At 39.7% G+C, this 24,705-nt stretch overlaps 1 protein-coding gene across 5 annotated transcripts in view; it reads left to right on the top strand.

Moving 5' to 3' along the window:
* Efhc2 (EF-hand domain containing 2) overlaps positions 1-24,705 on the top strand; it is a 261,879-nt gene that overhangs the window by 225,931 nt on the left and 11,243 nt on the right. For 4 of the 5 annotated variants that reach the window (XM_087189834.1, XM_087189833.1, XM_087189836.1 and 1 more), the window contains 3 exons: positions 6,535-6,732; positions 8,701-8,793; positions 19,127-19,232. In XM_087189834.1, the coding sequence (XP_087045960.1) occupies positions 6,535-6,732; positions 8,701-8,793; positions 19,127-19,232 (397 nt within the window). The remainder of the gene's footprint in view (positions 1-6,534; positions 6,733-8,700; positions 8,794-19,126; positions 19,233-24,705) is intronic. The other variant, XM_087189837.1, reaches the window with a different exon arrangement.

Consider the following 24,705-nt stretch of genomic DNA (forward strand, 5'->3'; position numbering starts at 1 on the left):
TGCCCTAAAAGAGACAAAGGACCAAACTGTAACGTACTCGGGAAAGAACATTCCTGTTAGAAGGAACAGCAAGTGGAAAGGCTCTGAGGTTGGGACATACCTGGTTTGTTTGAGGAAGAACAGAGTACAATAAGGCGGGTTCACAGGGAGACATGATGGGCTTTATAGGGGATGACTTTCTAGGGATAACAGAGGAGGCGGATCACACTGGACCATGTGGGCTCTCATGAGTCTTTTGGGTTCTACTTTGAGAAAGATGCTAAGCCCTCAGAGGGTTTTGGACAGGGTGATAGCATGATCTGACTATTTTAGCACCATTTTAGTTTTAGGATTAGCACAATGTTGATTTCCTAAAATGAGGGGAGAAGTGTTCCTTCTTTTTTGTGCTTTAATTGTTTAAATATATTTTATCAGTTAAAATGTATATGAGCCTGCTGTTGTCATATAGGTAGTTTTTCAAGCTAGGAATGTACTTATTTTAATAGGTACTATTCAAATTTTATATTTCCTCCAGAGTTAGTTTCATTAATTTGTCTTCCAAGGTACTTCTTTGAAGTTGTCAAATTTATTTCAAAACAGATTTTTGAAATATGGTTTCTATATCCTTTTAAATTCTGTAAAATCTGTGGTAATGTTTCCTAGATCTTGATATTGTAATTTTAAAAATGTATAACTGATATTGTGTAATAGGAAGAAAAGGTCTAAAGGAGCAGGGGAATTGGGAGGGGTAGAGGAAAGGAAAAAAAGGGAAAGGAAAAAATATGAGAAGAGGAAAAAAATGGAAACAAGATCTTTGCAAATAGGGAAGGGTGGAGGGGGTGAAGGGAGGGCAGGGGAAGGGGAAAAAATAAGAACCAAGAGACTCATGTAATGGTACAAGATCCCAATGATGAATGTAACTGTATTTTATACCTAAAATGTACCAATAAACTTAATGAGGGGGAAAAAAAAGATCATTCTGGCTCTTATGGCAGAATAAAATTCTGTGATTCAAGTGGTCTTGCCTAATTCTACTGATAAGAAAAGGTTCAGAGAATTTCACTAATTTACCACATTTCCCATTTATTAGTGAGTTGGATCAGAATTTTAATCCAGGTCTTTGTAATTCGAAAGCTCACACTTTTCCTACCAAACCACACCACCTCCCATTTGAAAACAGGTTTGTGATCTTGGCTGGAATAGATGATTTCTTAGCAGTGGTCCCCTTCTCCCCCTATCCTCTGGAGTTCCTTGTCCTGTCTGGCAAGGCCACCACATTGCACAACTCCAGAGGAAACTACTTATACCATAAGTCTATAAATGTACTCTTTAAAGATGGGCAGGGCACAGCCTAAGTGGTCGTATGTAATGGTCTTGTTCTTTAATGAGGTGGTAGAGCTTTGTAAATGGCGATGAACTTTAGTTGGGCCTTACAAAATCTGTCTGGTCAGACATTTGTTTTGGTCCCACTTTGATGTATGTTTCCATCTCTCTTCCTCTGACATATATTCTACCAGCTAACTCTGCCAACCTCTAATGATTGACAGCATAATTGTTCAACACTATGCTGTCCTGGGGGGCAAGTGACAGTGAGGCAGAGTTTTCTGCTATGTGTGGGCTGGTCATGCCCACAAGTGTTAGAAGCCTGAGGGAGGATAGGATGTGAACGGAGGTGTGTAGTAGCTTCTGGTGAGAGGAAGCAAAACACACTTTATTTGATGAATACTAAAGTGAAGGAAATGAGAAAGGGTGCTACCTAATTGTCATCAGAACTGCTGCTTGCTTTAGTTTAGGCTCAACTAGATTTTCTTATAAGCCTTAGGACCTAAGACTTAGGCTCTTGAGGCTTTATTTGTGCCAAAAGTAATTATTTTTGAGGCTGGGGATTTATTAGCTCAGTGGTTCCGGCGCATGCCTCACAAGCACAAGGTCCCAAGTTCGATCCCTGGTACCAAAAAAAAAAAAAGTAATTATTTTTAAAGTTTATCTAAAAGACAGTGCTTAGACTTTGATGATTCAATATGTAAGAAAATACCCTGATGGGCCGGGGATTTAGCTCAATGGTTCCACCGCCTGCCTCGCAAGTGCAAGGTCCTAAGTTCGATCCCCGGTACCAAAAAAACCAAAAAACAAAATACCCTGAGATTTCGTGCTATATGGGGAAGTTTTGACTCATCATTACTTGACTGGAAGGTTTTAATGAAATGAAGTCTTCTAAAGTTGTTTGGCATTTCATATTTCAGAATTCTGCATAGCTACCTCAATACCCTAGAGCAGCTTGGCATTTTAAAAAAATTTCATGATTTTGGGTACAAAAACAAAATCATGGCAGCATCTTTTATAAGACTAAATAATACTGTTGTAATGTAGTATTATACTGTATAAGATGTTAGTTCCAGGAATGGAGTTCAGTGTTGGGCAAAGACAAAGATAACTTGTCATTAAAATCTTTAAGATTAGTTAATATTAATGTGCAAGCACAAAATCAGTTAATACCTGCTTGTAAAAATGCATTTTCATTTCCCTTAAATGAATGGGCACAAAGTACTGAAATCAGCTGAGTGTGATGGTGCATACCTATAATCCCAGCATTTGGGAGGCTGAGGCAGAAAGATCGCCATGAGTTTGAGGCCAGCCTGGGCTACATAGTAAGTTCAAGGCCAGCGTGAACTACATAGCAAGATCCTGTCTTTAAAAAAAAAAAAAGGAAAGAAAAGCAACCAATCAAGAAACACCAACATGGTGGCTGGGGATTTAGCTCAGTGGCTTTGCCACCTGCGTGGCAAGTGCAAGGTCCTGAGTTTGATTCCCAGTAACCCCCCCCCCCCAAATCCAATAACAACTAAAAAGTTCTGAAATCAGATGTTGGTATCTGATTATTTTAGGTTCACTCCGAAGTGTTAGGTGAAGGAGGGCTGTGTTTGTTTTTGTGGTTGTTGCTAAGGAGAAGTGGAATGTGCAAGAAAACAGTTTGATGGTTCCTCAATAAGTTACCATATGGCTCAGCAATTGCACTCCTGGGTATATATACCCCCCAAATTGGAAATAATTGTTCGATAAAAATTTCTATACAGCTATTGATAGCAGAACTGTTCACAATAGTTAAAAGTTAGAAACAACCCAAATGTGCATCAATGCATGGATGGCTAAATAAGGTGTGGCACATTGTACAATGGAATACTATTCAGCCACAAAAAGAAACAAAGTACTTATACATGGTATAACACAGATGAACCTTGAAAATACTGTGTTAAGTGAGAGAAGCCAGGTAGAAAAGACCATATATGGTTCCATTTAAATGAAATATCCAGAATTGGCAAATCTGCAAAGAGAGAAAGCAGATTACTGTTTACCAAGTAGGAGAGAGGTCTAGGGGGAGGAAGTAAAGAGGAGTAACTGCTTCATGGGTATGGGATTTCTTTGGGGTGATGAAAATGTTTGGAACTAGGTAAAGATGGTTGTTGCACTACATTACCGATGTCTTAAATGTTACGAATGGTAAATTTCATGTTAGGCATATTTTACTACAATTTTAGAAAATGTAGTATGCTACTTTTGGCAAGACTTGGGCATCCTGGTAGAGAGCCCTGCTGCAGAGAGCACCTCACATGGCTGCTGAAGCTCCTCCAGTGCCCTGTAGGACTAAAGGCAGCATGAGGGACTTACAGCTTGTTGGATGCTTTCTCATGTAAAGCCATGGGGAAAATTGTGCTGTTTAAAACCCAAGCATACAGAATACTGAGCTGTTTAAAATCCAAGCATACAGAAACCCAGCAGTTATAAATTTTAACTACAGTAAGGCTAGGATAATTTCAGTTTATCCAATGAAAAGGAAAATAAACTTTCATGATCTGGTGGTGCCATAATAAGTTTAGTTAAAGGTGCATGGAAAGTTTCTAGTTCTTGCTGCACACAGTTTTTTCCTTTGTCCTCAGGAGTGTACCACTTGCCCCTGTTCACCCTGTGTTCTCCTTTCAAAAGGAAAAAAAAACCTTTTGAATGATCTTATTTCTGACAATGTTTGATTAATCAGAAATTCATAAAAAATTAAAATATGTTTAAAGAAAAGTGTAAGCAATCAGAGATAGTGCTATTAATATTTTTGAATGTGTCCTGGGGTTTTCTTTTACTTTTTTTGTTCCCCTTGTGACTGTATACGCACCTGCATTTGAGTTTTGTGGGATCATGCTACCTTTATCAACGTAGCAGTGATGTTGTTCCTACCAGGAAGTACTAATAAACATATTAATGGCAGCGTAGTATTTCATTTTGTGTGTTGTCCTGACTGATTATTCCATGACCAATGTTGTGAATGAGCCAAGCAGGACCTTTCCTTGCAGTGACTCCCCTGTGGGCAATTAGTCCTCTGTCAGAGATGATTGATGACACAAGGTTTTGGTATTTATTTCCTCTTAGTTTTTTGTGCCGGCTAATGATAGTCTTCATACCAGAAGGAATGACCTGCCTCAGTCTGTTTTCTGTTGCTATAACAGAGTACCCAAGACAGGATAATTTGCAAAGAATAGAAGTATATTTAGCTCATGACACTTTGTGCTGTGAATTCCATCAGCATGATGCTGGCATCTGTTCTGGTCCTTCTTGTTGCATCATAACATGAGGGCATCGCATGGCAAGACAGCAAGTGTGCTAGCTTGGGCCTCTCTTCCTTTTTTAAAAAACCACCAGGGCCATTGTGGGAGCCCCACCCTCATGACCTCATCTAATTTTAATTACCTCCCAAAGGCTCTGTATTCAAATACCATCAATATATGAATTTGGGGATTAAGTTTCTAACACATAAACTTGAGGGAACACATTCAAACTGTAGCATGAGCTGGGCATGGTAAAGTACACCTGTAATCTCAGCACTCAGGAGGCTGAAGCAAGAGGATTGCAAGTTCCAGACCCGGCTGAGATACATAGCAAGGTCCTGTCTCAAAAACAAACCAGATACTCAAACCGTAGCATTAGAGAGTAAAGGAAAAAGAGGGCCTTAAAAAAATCAGCTCAAAACTCACTTCTGAAGACATAAAGCTTTTCCTGAACCCCACTTGATTTAGTCACTTCATCATCTCCCCCGGTAGAAGAGGGGGACAGAGTATTGTACAAGAGCATGGGCTCTGAAGCCAGACTGCATGGGTCACATTCTTGCTTTTGTGACACTGGATGGATTACTTAACCCTCCTGTGCCTCACTGTTCTCATCTGTAAAATCAAGATAATACTGTCTCCAGGGTCAGATGGGACAGTCTATGACAGGAGTACTTGGCAGCGTATGGTGAATCCTCAGTAAATGATGGATAGTGGAATTTGATTCACTTATTTCATTCAGCTGGCCGTACCACCTTGTGGATTTTTGAATTGATCTGTGTGCTTGGAGTGTTCAAATAGCGTATCACTCTGAAAAGTCCAGGGGCCTGTGTGTCTGTTAGTGTCTTTCACTGTATGAGCCCCTTGCCAATAGTACTAATGAATTGTCTGATCTGACTTGCTGAAATGATACGGTTCCCTTGGTAGAATTGGCCTTCATTTCCCAATAAAAATAACAACAGTAAAACTCCAATGAAAACCCCTTAAAAACCTGGTAAAATGCAGTTCCTTTGAATAGGATACCATCGTGGACTTCACTACTGTAAGGAAATTCCTGACTAGGAGAACCTAGAATTCTTTAATGACTGTGATATAAAGACCAGAATTATCTGAAAGAACTAAAAGCCCTTAATCTGAAAGACCAGTCTATAGTAGAGGAGCGGATAAAATCTGAATTCCCCTCATTCATTCAGGATTCTTGGGCACTGAATTGTTTTCATTAAGTACATTTTCTTGTAAAATTTTATTTATGTAATTCCCATAACATTTTATATTTTAATTGTTTGGATGTAGTTTTTCCTGATGGATGCTCCATAGTTTAGAGCTTTCAGTCAGGATGTATTGAAGAGCCAATTTGTTAGGCTTTGGGTCCATATCATTAATATGTTCTTGTTATTTTTTTTCTTTTAGTTCTGCCAAATAATCTCAATGCCACTTGCCTTCTAAAGACTCAGATAGCTGTACCTTTACACAGCTTTTTAACTTTTACCTTTTTTTCTCCTTGCCAAGGTCTGTCAGTTTTTACTTTTCACTACAGAAATGTGCACAGTTGCTTTCCCCATCCCCAAAACACCTTTCTAATTTATTAATTTGTAAGTAGGTACCCTGGGAAACCAGAAACCCAATTTAGTTACTACTTTGTGTAATAAAGGAATGTACTTAGTGACAGGTATTTTAACTATTCATGGACTCTACTAATTTACTTCTAGGTTGCAGGATATTGTCTAGTAGAATTCTGACTTGGGGCAAAATGCCATTTTATTTATTAACTAAAGTGCTTATGATTTTTTAAAAATCCTAGCATTGGTGCCTTCCTACTATTCCTAAATTAAATAAATGAATTAAGTTAAAGAAGAATAGTCATCACCTGTCCTCTGCATAGTTGGTAAAAGTTCTGTCAAAAGGAATTTGGATCTTTTTAATAGAAGAATCTTAGGTATTGTTTTCCCATTTTTTTTTTTAACAGAGACCTGTTGTTGGATATAACTGTCAATAGGCTCACAGACCAGGAGATTTTAACCATTGCACGTCACTACCGTGTCCCTGCGGACATGGGTTCAGATGGGAATCTCTTAATTGCACAGGCTCAAGAAAAGCTCAAGAAAAATATGTTTGAGCATTTTGACAGACTCATTTCTAGCTGTGTGTATGAAGATCGAAAAAAGTAAGCTTTATTTTATTGATTCTAATAAAGTTTTTAAGTACTTTAAGTAATGAAGGAATTTATATTTTATCCAACAGGGTGAAAAGAAAATTGACATAGCGCTTTATACTCCACTATTTAGCAAAACCACCTGAAATCATTCGGGGATAGGGATGAATAAGGGAGGCCCTGTGTCATTAGAAGAAGAGGCTGCCCCCTGCAATTTTTTGTTCATTTTTAGAAGCTGTCAACTGAAATGTAGTAAATCAAAATGTTACAAGGTTTAATTCTGAGGCATCATTTTAGATTATTTTAAGTACTACCTGGTTCTTATAAAGAGGCCTTTTATAATACATAGAACAGAAAACTTAGAAGTAAACTTTATATTGAATTTCTTTGAAATTACTTCTTAAAATTAATGGACCTCAGGGCCGGGGATTTAGCTTAGTGGTTCAGCCACCTGCCTTGCAAGCACAAGGCCCCAGTTTTGATCCCTGGTACCAAAAAATAATGGAGCTCAGCATAATCTATTTCTAATACATTGATCATGTTTGCTGAGTTCATGAAATCATTGTTATATTCAACTGAATACAGCCATCTTAATATGTTTTGGGATTTATTTTACCCATAGACTTGATACAGTGGGTGGAAATATAAATTTATTGATTTCATTTTGAGTTGGAAAATCCTTGTTATTGCATATCGCTGCCATCTCTCTTCTCTGTGACCCTTTTGTTCATCTGCAGGTTTGAAGTTGGTACCCATGTGGCCAGCTGCTGCCCTGAGTATCTTTGAAGGTCTCATAACTTATCTTAAAAATGAACATGATTTTTTTCTTAATCCATAATGTATTCTTACTGAATTATTATATAGGTGTTCTTTTTCTTTGAATCTTTAAGCTTCCTTGAGCCTCCTAGAGGATGTGTGGAGTGAGCTTTCATGACACTGGTCCTCTCTTCCCCCATGGTGGTGCCCCTTTTCTAGGATGGAAGTGTGATTCTCCTTGGCTAAAGGAATACCTCTGGGTATAATGGGGCTGCTTGATCAGATAACCTAGCTTGATTTTGAAATTTATGGAGCCTAGGGCCAGAGATGTAGCTCAGCAGCACAGCACCTGCCTGGCAAGCACGAGGCCCTGAGTTCGATTCCTGGTACCAAAAAAGAAAAGTGGGTGGGGGGAGATCCAAAAAAAGGCCCCTTTTTTTAAAAAAAGAAATTTATGGAGTCTGTTAATCATTATTTTGTCTTTTTGACATTAATGACACATGCACAGGTCATCTGATCAGATCTGGATCTCCTAGATCTGACGAGCTTTGATTCTACACAAACCTCATTGCAAAGAAAAGAGCCCATTTTCTTTCCTGTTGATTCTGATTTTGTACGGTGTAGGAGGAACACTGGCTAAGTGAGAACACTGCACAAGCATTTCTGGGGAAAATGACTGTTGGGCTCCTCTAGAGACAACTACTCACATTTGACAAAATTGAAGTAAATGTTAAGCCCAGCCGTGCAAACCCCCCCCCCCCCATGCTAGCTTCCAGGTTAAAAGGTGTTTGGGTCCAAGGAGAAGATCAGAAAAATACCCTTCGGTCATATCATATTTGTGTTGTACGCTCTACATGCTTTTCAAACTAGGATGTTTTCAAATATGAAAAGCAGTTTTGACTGGTGGTCAAGAATGCAGATTGATTACTTAGAGCAACACTCATGGCTATTGCCTTAATAGTCGGTACTGTTACCAACCATGAATCTAAATCTTGAAGGAAAGGCCTTCCTAGGACAGAATCTGGTGACCACTGAAATGGAAACGGTTAGTGAAATGTAATATATCTGTTTTTCCTTACTGTGAATTCCAGTACCAGTTTTCATGCCTACTTCCATGTGCACATTTTTAGGACATAATCATATTTTAATTTTTTCTCCTATAATGTAATTTTTGCCAGAAGGACACAAGGTATATAAAATTTCATTTGCTTTGTTTTAATGCAGAAAAAATGTATTGCCCAGTAGAGACATCAAAAGGCTCTGCAAGTCCCACAGGTTTCCTTTGACTGATGATCTTCTGGAAAACTTACTGTCCAGGTAAGCAAAAGATCGTGTGTAGTTTTATTTTAAGGGTTATTCTTGCTTTTACATCTATCCTCATTTACCCTTGTCTGTTTTGATTATATCATTGATGACCCAGCTCCCTTTAAGTAATGCAAAAGGAAAAGTTATTCATAATTTTGAAATTTATGGAGCCTGTTAAGAATCATTGTTTTGTCTTTTTGACATTAATGACACATAAACAGGTTCTAGGCACAAAAGGAAATGTACATTGTGGTATGAGACTTAGGGTTATTAGCACAGGGCCGTACACTGCTCCAGCATTAGATGTGAAACATAGGTTAGAAAGTACAATGAATTGCTTCCTAAAACACATCACTTCTCCTGTTGAATCTGACTTGATTTTCCAGTCTCACCCTCCTCATCATCCAGATTTTGGTCATCTTTTATCTTTTGTACGGCATCATTCCACCTCCTCCTCTGACTTAACATATCTTGATAATTTTAGTATTTTTGGCTTTGTGCTAGGCATTGTAATAATTGCTTTGATGCATTATTTCATTTTCTTTTTTTATTTTTTTGTACTGGAGATTGAACTTGGGTCCTTGCGCTTGCAGGGCAGGTGGCGGAACCACTGAGCTAAATCCCTGGCCACATTTTCTTTTTTAAAACAACTTGGTGTAGTCAGAACTTTTATCCTTCCTATCTTATACATGAGGATGTTGAGGTTTAGAGAGAGATAAGGTATTTTATCCAAAGACACTTATCTAGAAGAAGAGCTGTGACGTTCCCCCCTTACCTTTGAAATGCACATCCTTTGCTTTTAATTATTTGGAATTATTGTCTAGAAATAGCCAGTATATAGTAGTACCTCAGTTCACAAACTTAATTCTTTCCATGATTCTGGTCACAAACTGAATTGGACAAGAACTGAATCAAATTTCCCCCATAAGGTCAATGTTGATCGTAACCATTGAATTTGATTTGGCTCTTGTCCAATTCGGTTCGCAACTAGTATCATGGAATGAATTAAGTTTGTGAACTGAGGTACCACTGTATTAGGGTACCTTAACAGTTCCACCCTCTTCCTACTGCCTGCACTCATTCTTTCCTCTCTATTCTCACTCTCATTATTCTTGTTCTGACCCACATTTCTTCTTGACTATTGTGGGGCTTCTACATTGGTATTTCTTCCACCAGTCTCTAAATTTTTAAATCTAACTTTACATATAGTAGTTAAGTATCTTTTAAGAGCAAAAATGTCATCATGTCACTATTCTACTTGCAAACCTTCTGTGATGTCCCTTTGCTCTCTACAAAAAGACTGCACTCCTTAGTTTTGAACTACAGTGGTTCATGAACATAATTCATTCCATGATTCTGGAAAAGATGGCAAAAGATGGCTGTGGTCGAGTTTGTCACCCAATGCAGAGTTCACAAACAAAAACAAAATTTTGCCAAATGCTTCTGTTTGTGAACCAAATTCTTCATGAACCAAAGTACCACTGTACTCCTTCTCATCTGGCTTAGGTATTTTAGAGTGCTGTTCTCATGTAGGGACTCTGAGACAAAAGGAGAAATAAAAGGAACAAATAAAAACAAATCCCATAAGGGAGAATGAAGGTGTCATGAGGGGAATTCAGAGGAGGGTACATCCAGCTAGATATGTATAGTATGTGCATTGGATTGACCTTGGAGTGATTTTTCTAGACTGTCAGCTCTATTTCTTTTGCTTTAACTCTTTTTGCTCTTATTTGCTAGTAGCAGTATGATTGATAAATAGGTCATGCTAGTATAAAAGACCCAAGATGAAATAGCAGACCTAGAAGTTAAGATTGCCCCTAGTTAGCACATTCCCAGTGTCCCCCTGCCTTCGCCATGGTCCAGCAGAATGGATCATCATCCATTTCACACATACTCTTCCTGCCTTTTCACTTTTTTACTTTTTCTCTGCCTATTTATTTTCTCTTTCCCTCCCCCCTCTTCCTATTCCTCTTCCCCCCTCCCCCCTCCCCCTCCTCCTTCTTCTTCCTCTTTCTCCTTCCTTCCTTCCTTCCTTCTTTCTTTCCTTCTTTCTCTGGCAATGGAACCCAGTGCCTTATGCATGCTAGGCAAGTGCTCTACTTCTGAGCTACACCTCCAGCTCTTCTCCGGCTATTTCTTTAATAGGAAACAGTTACCAATTTTCCTAGCTTTCTCAAAGGCAGCTCTTCCCTCAAGTCCTATCTTCGTGGCCCCCCATGAAGCCTTGCATTTGTTTGGCTGATGATTGGAATGATTATCACCTTAGTAATTCTCACAACACTTTATGTTTCCCTTTTAGTCTCTGCCCTTGTAATAAAGAGTGCTGACTTAGCCTTTGATCCATTTAGATAGTCACCCGCTTCTATCCTGTTTGACAATTGAGTTGTCCTAGCTACCATGTTCCTTACATTCTTTGAATCCACTTATTAGCTCTGTAATCTTGGACAACAGTTTTGACCTGCTTGAGTCTCCAATTCCTTATCTCTAAAAAGAGATAACAGTATTTACTTCCCACCTGGTGCTAAGTATAGACTAGAGACTAGGAAAGAAGTTCAAGTTGGGGGCCATAGACCACAATCTGACTAAAAATGAACTAGAAAAAAAAATCCTGTGTCCTTCCTTTTTATTATTTATTTATTTATTTATTTGTACATGCTTGGATTATATAATGTTTACATTCATCTTAAGGAATGGTTACACACACTTAACATGTCTTAATTCTTTTTATTCCCCTTCCTCTCTCCTCCCTCTCCCTCTGTCTGCCTCTAGATCCCCTTCCCATTTGCAAATAGCTTTCTTCATGGAGGAAGCCTTGTTTTTGGATAGTTGGATCTGAATGCCTTTCACACAGTAAGCTGTCTTCTCGTCAGGAAGCTGTGGATGTTTATTAGATTATCTCTTGATTGGCTTACGGACGAGTTGTCCTGGGAAGTCCAATAATGTGGGAGCTTGGCCTCTGGAGGACCTAGAGGTTTTCTATCCAGTGTTGAGGCCACCAAGTCATCATCCTCCCATTCTTAGCAGACTGCTTTGTCTTTGCCTTTATGATTTGACATTTAATACAAAAAGATGATTCCTCGACTTGCTTCGAAGTTGTCTCAGTCTCCCAACACATCTGTCTCCAAGCCCAGCTTAGCTTAGAGGAGGTCATCCCTCTCTGCTGCTCAGCAGACCATGTTCAGTCTAACTTTGCCTCTAATTGTGCACTGACCCTTCTCCACACTCAGGGGAAACTTCAGACTAATCAGATTAGAAAATGTCTCATTCCCATTCCCCTCTCTCTCCAATATGCCCTGCCATGATTTGGGTCACATGCTTGGTGTTTTGCATCATCTCCGCAGATTCCTTTCAAAGACTGCCCTAATTCCTAATGGGCCCATCAGCCTGCAGCTCACATTTATATTCTACATTCTTATTGTTCCCCACAGACTCGACAGGGCTTTATGGAGCCTTGACCAGAGTCTCTTTCTGTACAGCCTTCCTCATGGCATGCTAAGCCAGAGCCCCCTCTGACGTCTGTAGTCTCCCGAGGGAGGCAGGCATGGAGTTTGTTGATTTTGTTCAATGCATACTCTGCCCAGGTGGGTAGATTTACCTGCTTTGAGATGAGGCTGGGCATCTGCTGAGCATTTATCACCCTTCTGTATGAATTCAGATTGTGAGATGAAAAACAATATGACTAAAGGATTGGGTTCTTTCTTTCACCCAGTGACTGTTACCCGGGCATTTCTCCTTGATCCTGTGTTTTGGTACTAAGATTTCCCTTCTATTCTGTTTCTATTGTTCTTGTAATCCAAGTAGGTCTTTTACTTATTTGGGTTTTGCACAACCCAAGTTACAATCTGGACGTCAAAATCTTTTCACCTCCAGTTGCTCCAGCCCCGATCAGTTTGTGCTAAGAGAGCCAGTATGAAGTCACTTTACTCTCTACACATTCATTTCAACTAATGAACTGTACATCAGGTATAAATGTTATATGTAGGGGTGGCTATTACCCATTAATAATAGGAGTAGCACTTTGTATTGATACAGTGCTAAGGGCCTAAAAATATTCTGTAAATTTTTTATCACATTAAAAGATATATTTTAATTGATCATGCTTATTATTCCTCATTCATAAGTGTGATCATTGAGACCTAAGGGGAGCCTCTCACTGAAAGAGTATGTTCAAGGAGAATCACAAATGGAATTAGAACCAGGATTCCCTAAAATACCCTAAACCTTTGCTTCCATTAGAGCTCCTAGGGTGGAGACTGTGTCTCCTTCACTTTTGTACCCCTAGAGACTTGTCTTGTGCTCTGACACTGTACATGGGGGAAAAAACCTTGTACAGGCTTAGATTTCGCCTGACCCGACTGTGAAGCCCAGCTCTACTTCTTCCCAGCAATGTGGGCCTTGTACATGTTTTGTCAACCCCTCTGCACCTTCATGTTGATGTGAATGTCTCTCGGTACCAATAAGCAAGAATTCCAATTCTCAATCCACGATTGATGGAGAGAATTCGGAGGTCTTTTCCTCTTGTGTTTCTTGTGCGACTCAGGAGTAAAGAAGTATTCTCCTCCCCTGATTGTGGCCTTCTGAATCTAGAAATTCAAGTGCAGCTCTTTCCCCAGCAGCTCTGTCCCAAGCTCATCTCTTATAGCTGGCTTTGGGTTCCATGGAATGCCTTAGAACCGGCCTCCCAAGAGAGCTGGTGCCTCATCCAGAAAGAACAGTTAAAATGGAAAAAGTTAACGGGGCTTTAAAATCATCTCATTATGCGCTACCCAGACCTGCCTCTTTCCCTGCTGCCAGAGGCAGGGTTGGGCTCCTGTCATTTCACCCAGCAATATCTGGCAGTGAGGCCGAGGGGCAAGCATTGAGCCATGTGGCTGCTGTTGTTGCAGATTGGTAGATTGGTGTAATAATGACATTTTTCAGAAAGGAGTGCCCTCCCCCGCTCTCCCCTCCCTCTCTTTCCCTTTCCTTCTTTCCCTCTCTCCTTCTCCCCTCTCGCTTTCTTTCCTACACCCTTTCTTCTTTTTCTCTGTCCCACATGCTCGCCCATCCATCCAGATGCTCAGATACTTCCTGCTTTTTCAAATATAAGGTGATTTTTACTTGAATTTTTTTTTTTTAATTCCAAACCATGTAGACCAACAGAGCACTGACTGTGTACAGTGTGTACTTGGCAGCTGTGACCCGCCTCACCAAGGATCTCTGTGCTGGAATGAAAATTGGACTCTAGAGGCCCGGCATTTAGACATAACCAGTTACTCACTGGCACCTTGAACAACATAGCCTTGCCACTCCTAAGGCTTAGTAACTTACCTACCAATGTAGTGGCCCTGAGCTCTTCTTTTTCTCAGGAGTCTGACCTCGAAGACTTTTACCAGGTGTTTCAGGGTGCACCCTGTGTTTGCTGGTAATCAACTAAAACCAAGGGCAACCAAGTGAGTCAAAAATGGGTCTTCACTGCCCTCCAGACCCTTCCCCTCATCAGTGAGGTAGCCTTTGCAACAGAGGGGAGGTGGGCTCCGCTTCAGCAAAATACAGCTGCCACTAAGCCTTTTACATCTGCAGAGGATGAAAATTAAGAGCTCAGCATTATTCCCTGTGGCAAGGAGATGGATGGCTGCTGCAGTTTTCAAGCCATTCATCATTTTGGGGAGGGGGGAGCACACACATCAGTCAAACGTCCCATTAGATTCACTTCTAAGAACTCCCACCTAGCAAGGCCTCAGGAAGTATGTTTGGGGGCTATTATTATTTAGAGAGGAACCAGAGAAATTGGCCTCCCTCCCCCTTCTTCCACAAACATGTCTCATAGTTTGTGAAGTGAAGGAGATGGTGAATTGCCCAAGTATCAAAGGGAAAGAAGAATTTATGGGGGCTTTAGGAAAACACTTTAGCACTGTGAGCTGGGACTTAAAAGTAAGGAGGCTGACTTTTTAACAAGCGTAGAAACACTTAAAAGCCGAATTAGTGTTGCCCTTTAGGGCAGTCATCCTGGAAGGCTGTGCCCTGATTCCAACAATGTTGCCATAGAAAGTTCTTTGGAATTGCTTTCACAGCCTTTTCAAACGAATTTCTTCCAGAGTGGCAAATCTCTCTCCTTTAACCGTGGATCACAGTTTTAGCAAGAGCCAAATGTCCTTTGGCGAGTAGAGAACTCAGGTGGAGAATCTAGATTCTATTTTTGATTGAAAGCCTGGAGTGACTATGAAATAAGGAGATATATTTTGTATATGACTCATAGGTTTTTTTCCAGATTATTTTGAAAGGATGGCTGGGGTTTGGGAAATGATGCCTTTAATCATGAGACAAAGAAGCTTCCCTGATAGGTGATGGAGCAGTGACCTACCTTCATATGCAAACCTCTTTCCATCTCTGAACTGTTTCCCTAGTTCCTCCTCTTTCTCCATCCGGTCCTATTGTTAGAAATGGAGATCTTTGTATCCAAGTTCTCTTCTACAACCTCCTTTAACAAGCATATTGTGTATCAGAGTACATATTATAGCAAATGATGACATGAAAAATATCACCACATTAGCAGTCCAGGAAAGAAGCTACATGCAGATTTTGGGAGTGAGCGGGAGGAAGACAGAGAGACTCATGACAAGTGAACAGGCTCTCAAATAGTAGCATTCCTTTCTTTCCAATACTGATGTTTCTATGTTTATTACCTAGAAAAACATGTTTCATGGTCTCTTATCTCTTTCAACACTCTTTAAATTTTTATTTGTATCAAACTGATGCATGCTCAAGGTCAGAAATAACCCAGTCATTCTGAAAAGCTTATTCCAACAACAGCAGACTCTGGTAATATCAGCACAGACTTTCAACCCTACTAGCTGCTTCTTCAGGCATTTTTAAATAGCATGAACTTACTGTGATTTCTTGATTTATTTTTTATAGATAGTATCTACTAACTTCCTGTTATGATGATTGAGAATTTAGCATAATCCTGATTCTTCCCATCACTGTTTGTTCTTTTGGTATGCTCTTAGGATCCTCTTCTTATTCCTGGTGTCTTAGACGTTGGCGATGGTGTGTGTGTGTGTGTGTGTATGTTTGTATGGATGCATCGTGCTTACCACTTTATGGGCTCTTCTAGTTTCAAAACTCTTTTTGAGTATCATTTGACTCAAAAATATCCTTCCCCAAAACCCTTCTAAATGGTTGGATGTATGGAGTCTCACAGATCATAACTGGGCAGGGAAGAGGTCTGGGTATTTGGAAAAAAACAAGTAAACATGAGGAGGTATCAGAGTTAGTGGTAACACGGTCCCATAGAATTTTCTGTAGTGACTCATAGGGATTTTTCTGTAAGTTCCATTGCCATCATCTAGGGCAAATGCACATTCACACAGAGTGACTCAGACAAGAGGAACTTCAGGAAGACCTTCCTAAAGAAGTGACATTTGAATTGAGACTTTGCCAGCAAAGTGACCAGAAGGAGCAAATGCCTTGCATGTCCAAGAACAACCTTGGCATGATCAGGGAACCAGAAGAAGGCCAGTAGATTTGAAACATTGTGACAGGGAGAGAGTTTTCAGTGGGGAGATACGATCAGAGAGGTTAGCAGAAATCAGATCAAGTTGGGTTTTATAAGACCCGATAAGAAGTTTAGTTTGCCCTGTAAGTGGATTGGGAAGCCCTTGGAGGATTTCAAGCAAGGAAGTGATTGAGTGGACCTGTTTTAGACAGATCACTCTGGTTGAGGATGGTCTGCTGCAACAAAAGAGTGGATAGAAGTAGTACGGCCAAGATCGGAATCTATTGCTGTAGTACAGGTAAGAGATGATAGTGGTTTGGGATTAGGGAGCAGTAAGAGAGATGCACAGAAGTGGGCAAATTTGTGATATGCTTTGGAAGTATAACCCACTGGACTGCTTAGTAGATTGTATATGAGCAATGAAGTCTGATATGATCCTAGATCTGTTTGGTAGTCTAATGACTAGGTCTCAAATTACTGAAATACTACACTTCTGAACTCTAGGATTAAATAAGTGTTTCATGTAATTCATGTTGTGGGAATTTACCAACAAATTCCATACTGTAAGAAAAGATAAAGATAATTATTTCATTGGTGATCCCATCCATTTTCCCAGTCATGTGCCTTTAAATACCATCTAGATAGCTAATGAGGCCTACACATAAGTCTTTTTTTTTCATACCGGGGATCGAACTCGGGTCCTTGCACTTGCGCAGCAGGCAGCCGAAACCACTGAGCTAAATCCCCGGCCCCACATAAGTCTTGAAGTGAACCTCTTTCTTGAACTTTAGACTCATAGTCTCAACTGCTCGCTTCGCATCAAAATGTAACATACCCCAAACTGAAATCAGAGTCTTGCCTTGCAACCTACAGCCCCTGTAGTCTTTCTCATCTCAGTTGGGGCAACTCCATGTTTTCAGTTGCTAAATAAAGCAAAAGCCTTTATATCATCTTGAATCTTCCTTCTGTTCCTTTCTGTGTCTTACTGTATACACTCCTGGAATCCTACAGTCATAAAACCTTCACAATTGGCCATCCCTCACTGGCACTACTTTCAGTGCATCCATTAGAGTAGTCTTTTAAAAAATATATTTGGTCCTATCTTAGTCCGTTCAGGCTGCTACCACAGAATGCAACAACTAGGTGGCTTATAAACAACAGAAAATTATTTTTTACATTTCTAGAAGCTCAACAGAGCATGTCCTTTAAAGGAGTTGAAATGATGAACGAGCCAAAATTCAAAGGGTAAACAGTGGTAGGGGGTGGCATGTTAAAGCTGTATCCCAGAACCCTTGGCCAAAGAAAATGTACACAAAAGAATTACAGAATTCCCTTTCCCCTCTTCTGGTTACTCTGTTTATTCCACTTTGTTTAGATGGCCGAGTCTACGTGACTTCAGTTTGTAATATTTCATTTGTTGTTGCTCATCTTTATTAGTTTATAAATATGAACTATTATTTTCTTGACACTTTGAAGGAAGACAGTGTTTAAGAACGGGAGCCTGGAGAAAGGTGCTTGGAACAAAAACTTAGTGACAAACTACCCTTATTGCTTTCTTCAAAAAAATGGTGTTACAAGATGAAGAGATATTTATTTGGCCTTCTAAAATGGCAGAATGTGGTCAAATTTAGGTAGGATATGTGGCATTACATATCCTAAGTATTGCAGTAAAAAGTATTAGGCACTGTTTAGGTTGTTATAACAATTGTGTTGAAGTTATTGTGGGTTTGTTTGTTTGTTTGCAATAGTGGGTATAGAACCCAGGCCCTTCACACTGAGCCCTTTTGCAAATTTTTATTTCAAGACAAGGTCTTGCTAAGTCACTAGGTTGCCCAGACTGAACTCAAATTTGCCGTCCTCCTGCCCCAGCCTCCCAGAGTTTGGGATTACAAGTGTGAGCCTCCATGCCTAGCTGAAATTATTGTGCCTTAATGGCCAAAACACTATTATGGTTAAGGATGAATTTAAAACAGAAAGAGTGGTCTAATAAATGTGTTATTTTTGAGTTATACTTTTATGGCTCAAGATAATCATGTTAATTTTTTTCAAAAGGAAAATGGTCTTGTTTTTTCTGATTATAAATATAAGACAATCTGTATGCTACAGAAAATTATAAAGAAAAGGCCCAAATAGTAATTTCTTTACAGAAGTAGCTGTTCTTAGTAATAAGTATATTGTTACCACTTTTTTGTGCCTTTTTATATAAATATAAACCTGAAATAGGACCATAAGTGTACATACTATTTTATAACCTCCTTTCCAGTCAACAATATATCAAGAACATACTTTGATGCTAGCAAATCTGGATCTAAAAACCCCCTTTATGGCTATATAATAAATGATAAAGACATGTTTTATTATTCCTAAAAATATACTAGGAGACAAAATTAATCTAGGCTTGTCTGAAAAATTTAATAGGTATAGCATTGGTTTAAAAATATAAAGACTTTCTTTTAGTGACATAATATCAACCAACCACTAAACTAAAAAGACAAATATCTTTTTTTTTTTTTTTTTTTTTTTTTTTTGCTACTGGGGATCGAACTCAGGACCTTGCGCTTGTGAGGCAGGTGCCAGGACATCGAAATATTCTTTTAAAAATATAGTGATGTTCTTAGTTGCTAAATATAAAATTTGTTTCTTTGGCAGCTACAACATTTATTGAACACCTACTAAGTGATTTAGGTTCTGGGAGTACTTTGGTGAATTAGATAGGTAAAACATCTGCTCTCTAAAATTTATATTCTGACGGATCAGAAGTAGATAAGCTAATAAGAGATAAGAAAAAAATCAGATATTGAAAAACACATGATAATATGTTTTCATGGTTCTGAATTTTGCAAATTGAATCAAATTATATATTTTCAGGTTTGAGGACAGTGAAGGACAAATAAATTATAAATCATTTTTCCTTGCCCTGAACTGGAGAATGAATCCAATGTCGGAATTAGAAGCCCTGGATTACATTAAAGAGGTAAAATTAGCACCTATTTTAAAAACCAGCTATGGCTACCTCACTTGCATTTCAACATCCTGTATCTTTAAATTATTTTTCAATGTAAAATATCAGCATCGGTGCTTTTGGACAGAGTGCTTATGTGTTTCTGGGTATTTGTGTTAAAGGCTAATTCACTTTCCATGCTCTGCAAACATCTGCTCTATAAGAGCATGACTTTTCTTATGCAGCTGATTTTTTTTACCCTCAGTCACATCCAATTATATAAAAAATAGGATAATAGGGTACAGTTATAAATAGATGAAAACACTGTTATCAAGGGATTCTGGTAACATCATCATAAGCCACCAAGAGCAAATCTCCAAGGGTGCCTATGCCATGAACCTCCAGTGTATCTGCAGCTATGTGCACAGGTTTGTTGAGGGTGCAGTCATAGAATGTGGGGATGTATGTTTCACAGTGGAGCCAAATGTAAAATAAAAATTCAGTAGGAAAATGCTTGGTTAGGGAAAACAAAGTTCATGTGATCAGATGGTGTTCTCAACACTGTGGAATTGTCTAAATTCTCTAAGATTTCTTTGGACCAACTGTCTTTAAGGAGCGAGTGGGTGGGTGGTGGTTTGTTTGTATTTTAACATGCTCCAGAAATTGATTTTCTTCAGAAAGTCCCTTGATAAAGCAAATATCATGTGGTTGATACTCCCAGAAAGGATGCATTTATTTCTCCTGGTCTGTGCTGACCAACTCCTTCTGGCCTCAGCCATCTAGCGGCCCTGGGAGTTTCCTCAGGCATCCAGCTACTCCAGAGTGTCAAGGCTAGCCATAGAACTTCCAGATGGTTGGGGACAATGGTGGCCTTTGGAGTCAAAACAGAGCCAACTGATTTGAATCACTGAGTTTAATTTACCTTGTTTATTTATAGATTTAATTCTTAGACAAATCAGGATTAAATATCTGCCCTCAGCAAGTTCTTTGCACTGTCCTGGGGTCCAGAGACAAAGATCCTCATTGCTGCACTTGAGGGACCCACTGCTGAGGAATCAGAGCACTCAGGATTACCAGTGTGGTATGATACAGCCTGCATGGGATGAGGAGAGGAAGCTGCTTTTATATCAGGATAAAGCACAGGAAGCGTTCTCGGAGAGGTGATGCTTGCCACTTCAATGATGAGGGAAGTAATGTGGTTCGGAAAAGGCATTCCCAACTGAGCCCTCTGAGATTTGGTGCAGCACAGCGCTTGAACAGAATCAGGAGGGATTAGTGTGACTGGAGGGAAGGCACACCTGGAGGGATGGAGGACTATGAGGCTGGAGATACCTGCCAGGGCAGGGCACATATGAATATTTTCCTAGAATATCTGGAGACCACTAATATTTATTTTAATTGTATGTACTTATAGGGTAGAGTGTCATAATTTGATAAATGTATGCAATGTGTAATGATTAAATTAGGGTATTTATAGCATTTTCATCTCCTTAAGCTTTTTTTTTTTTTTCAATGCTGGGGTTCAAACTAGGGCCTTGCACATGATGGAAAAGTGTTCTACCACTGAGCTACATCTCCAGCCCTGATTTAAAAAGCCTTAAATACATATCACTGACACATTTCATGGAAGAGAGCAACATGTTCAGGGAGCTTGCTCTGGCAGGGTGGTTGGTAGACTGCAGAATGGGGATAGAGACAGGCAGATCTACTGTGAGATTCTTGGATGTCCTACCTTTAGGCAAACTTACTGGGAGGCTCTTGATGTCACACTGTCACCATAGAATAGCAAACAGCATTTACTAGGCGCCAACCCCTGGTCTAAGATCTCGAAAGCTTAGTTCATTTACTCCTCATAGAAACCCAATAAAGCAGGTGCTTTTCTTCATTCCCATTTTAGAGATAAGGCAGTTAAAGAAACAGCAAGTGTATGGTAGGGCCAGAATTTTAATTCAGATCAGTTCTACTGCAAAGAAAATAAAAGAGAAATAGTGGCTTGGGGTGCAGCTCAGCAGTAGAGTGTATGCCTAGCATTTACAAAGCCCTGGGTTCTATTCCCAGCAGCAAAAAATAAAATAAAATTAAAGAGAAAACTAAAAGCACAAACATCTTTTTAAAATAGTTACTATTAAAAATAATGGATTCAGTTAATCCAAATCTAAGGTACTATCACTAAAGCAAATCAATTCTATACTCTCATTTGTCCTGGTAACTTTTTAATTCTTACCCATGTGATCTTTCTTTCTCAATCAATCTCAATCTCTCTCTCTCTGTCTCTTTCTCTCTCTCTTTCTCTCTTTTGCAGTAGTAGGGATTGAATTCAGGCTCCTAGTACTGAGCTGCATCCCCAGAGCTTTTTTTTATTTTGAGAGGGGGTCTTGCTAAGTTGCCTGGGCTGCCCTGGAACTTGCTTCAGCCTCCCAGAGTTCCAGGATTATAATGCACCACTATGCCTGGCTGTGAATATTTTAATTTTATATACGTAAAAGAAAAAAAAAATGGTTGGGTTGATACTGTGCCTTTTCATTTAATGTTCTAATTTTCTGTTGTGGCTGTCCTTCATTTGCCCCATTAGGACTGTCTCTAGTCTCCTCTACCCTGCTCTGAGCCTTCCTTGGTGCCTGACCTTTAGTGGCTGCTTCCGTGGGTCCCCAGGCCCTTGCATTTTCAGTTTCTCAGTGAGATCCACCAGCAGGAAAGTGGAGGGTGGGAGAATGAAATGATTTCCCTCCCTGCTAGTCACACGCTCTTTCTACAAAGGTTTTTATGGCCTATCTGGAAATCCTGTCCATATGCAGTACCTGCCTACTTCTGGTTCTGGTGCCCACCCTCACATGCCTCGCACACCTAGGTGGGTTTAATGGCTCCCTGATCTTTTAATGTCTAGGGACCTGGGGATTCCCCCTATTGATTTTCCTAAACATTTTCTACAATTTTGTTAATATCGTCAGCCTTCTGTATCCACAGGTGTGTATTCAACCAACCATGGATAGAAAATATTCAAGAAAAAAACTGTATTTGTGCTGAACATGTACAGACTTGTATATGTTCCTCTAAACAATAGAGTATAACAACTTCATATGGCATTTACATTGTATTTAGGTGCTGCGGATTTCGCTCAGTGGCACTGCGCCTGCCTTGCAAGCGCAAGGTCCTGAGTTTGATCCCTGGTACTGGGGGGAAAAACCATTGTATTCAGTATTTTAAGTCATCTAGAGATTATTTCAAGTGTATGGGAGGATTTGTATGGGTCAGTGGTGGTGAACCTAAGGTGCACATGCTGCAGTGGGCTGTTTGTTATCATTTGAAAGCTCTAAAAGGTTTGTCATCACTGCTATAGGCTATATCCAAATATTTTGCCATTTTATATAAGGGGCTTGAGCATGCAGGGATTTGGTATGGGGAAGAGGCGTCCTGTGACTGGTCACCTTCAGATCCATACTGAAGGGCAACTGTAGTCACTATTAAACTGGTATTTACTTGTACTGTTTGCATATGACCTCTTTCCCATAACACTCAAAATGATACACGTACTTATTTTTTCTGGCTACCAACAGCCTTTGTTGGTCTTTTCCACTTCTCTCCCATTCCACTCACCTACTACCCAATTCACCTCTGTGTTGGAAATTTGATCATTCATTTTACAAACTATGATCAAACCACATGCATTTATCTGCATATGCTTTTGCTGCTTAATCATGGGACATTCCTCTTGCTTAATGTGTATAGACCTGAGCCGTTCTTTTAATAGGTTTACTGTGGATATACAATAGTTTATTCAACCATTTGTCTGTTAAGAGGCAATCAGGTTATTTCTACTTCTTTTTTGCAAAATATGTTATCTTATTACTTTAATTTTTATTTTCCTGATGATTGTTGAGTTTGAATGAAATTTAATCACCTTTTTATATTACAACTCTCAGTAAGAAAGACTTTCACAACACAGCATGCAGTATGTAACGGAACAAAAGTTTCATAAAATAATACTATTCTAACTACATATGGTACATAAGATACATATGGTATCTTTCTGAATTCAGACAGTTACTGGGCCCAGGAACTGGCTCCCTGCTCTTTTAATGTCTAAGGACCTGAGGATTCAGATGCTTTAGAGAGGCAGTACAGGGCTGAAGGTCTGGGATCACGGGGACTCTAGTTCAAGTCCTTAGCTCTTCCATCAATTAACTGGGTGGCTTTGTACAAGTTACTCAGCCTTTCAGGTTTCCCCATTTGTAAAATGGAGGTAAGACTAATTCCACCAGTAAGGTTATTGTGAAGACCAAGATAGTGTACATTAGGCACTTGTCATAATTCCCATCTCATAGTAAGGGCTTCTGTATCAAATGCTGTTAGTGTTTATAAAATGAAGATGCCTTAACCTTCTTGAAATCAGGGGACTATGCCCTCAGGAATACCTTCCTAGGCTCAGATGGGTGATTCTCTCCTTAATGGAAAACATTAGGACAGTTATAACCGGGAATGTCACACCCGAAAGAGCCTGTTCTTCAGCAGTTGGCTCTTCCAATTGTTAGTTATCCATGGGGAGGAGAACTTCACTCACAGGGCTCTCATCAGTTCTTCTGGCCAAGCCTTGAAGTGTTTCAGTCTGTAGAAGACATTTGGAAGGGACTACTCTTTTGGTCAATTGAAAAGAAAAAAGAAAAGAAGTATGAAATGCTATCTGATCATTTTAACCAACAATGAGAACTTAAATTCCAGAGAGCCTACAGCACTTTTGTATTGCCAAGCTTGTCCTCTTTCAGAAAGAGACTGTATAATCTCGTGTGAAAATATTTAATGTGAATAGGTTGAGCACAATGTTGCATAGTTCATACGATTAGAATCAGTAATGACTTGTATAGTATCTGCTGAACCATGTAAGTATGCTAAGATGTTCATATTTGATAATGCCTCTGGACTCTTGTGGATCAGATCTTGTCACAGGTTGGGTTCTTCAGGAAGCACATGGAGGATGTTTATTTGAGAATATCCTTAGCCTCAACTGCTGTGGAAGGTACAGGATAGAAACAGCAGTGAGCAGAGGGAGAAGTTGAGATGCAATGCATGTCTAAAGACAACCATGGCTGACCTGTGGGGAGCTCTCTGGAGCTAGAACAGCTTTCCGAGTTGTCCTTAGTTGGGCAAAAATGGCCTGGACTTTTTTTATCCATGTGAGTCGGTTCAAGAAGGGATATGACCTAGGACAATGAGGCTGTGTGTAGCCGAGATCTCTCTGTAGCTGAAGCAGTCCATGTAGGGGACTCCCAGTGCTGGGCTACATGGAGATTCTACATGGTCCATCACAACTTAGCAAACAGCCACTCTTGAAGCCCTTGTTGATTGTTTTTGGTGTCAATGAGAGCTTGACAGCGTTCCACAGCCTTCTCTTGATTCCTGCTCCTTCCTTATGTCTGATCTTCCACACATGTCAGGGAACTGATAGGAGAGTAGTTATGCCAGAAGAGGCCATGGAGAAGTTACACCAGATGTGTGGGGCCCTGGGCCCATT

The sequence above is a fragment of the Heterocephalus glaber genome, unplaced genomic scaffold, assembly GCF_053883595.1.
Source record: "Heterocephalus glaber isolate CG9 unplaced genomic scaffold, H.glaber_assembly_v1.0 deba00001547, whole genome shotgun sequence".
Classification (NCBI taxonomy): domain Eukaryota; kingdom Metazoa; phylum Chordata; class Mammalia; order Rodentia; family Bathyergidae; genus Heterocephalus; species Heterocephalus glaber.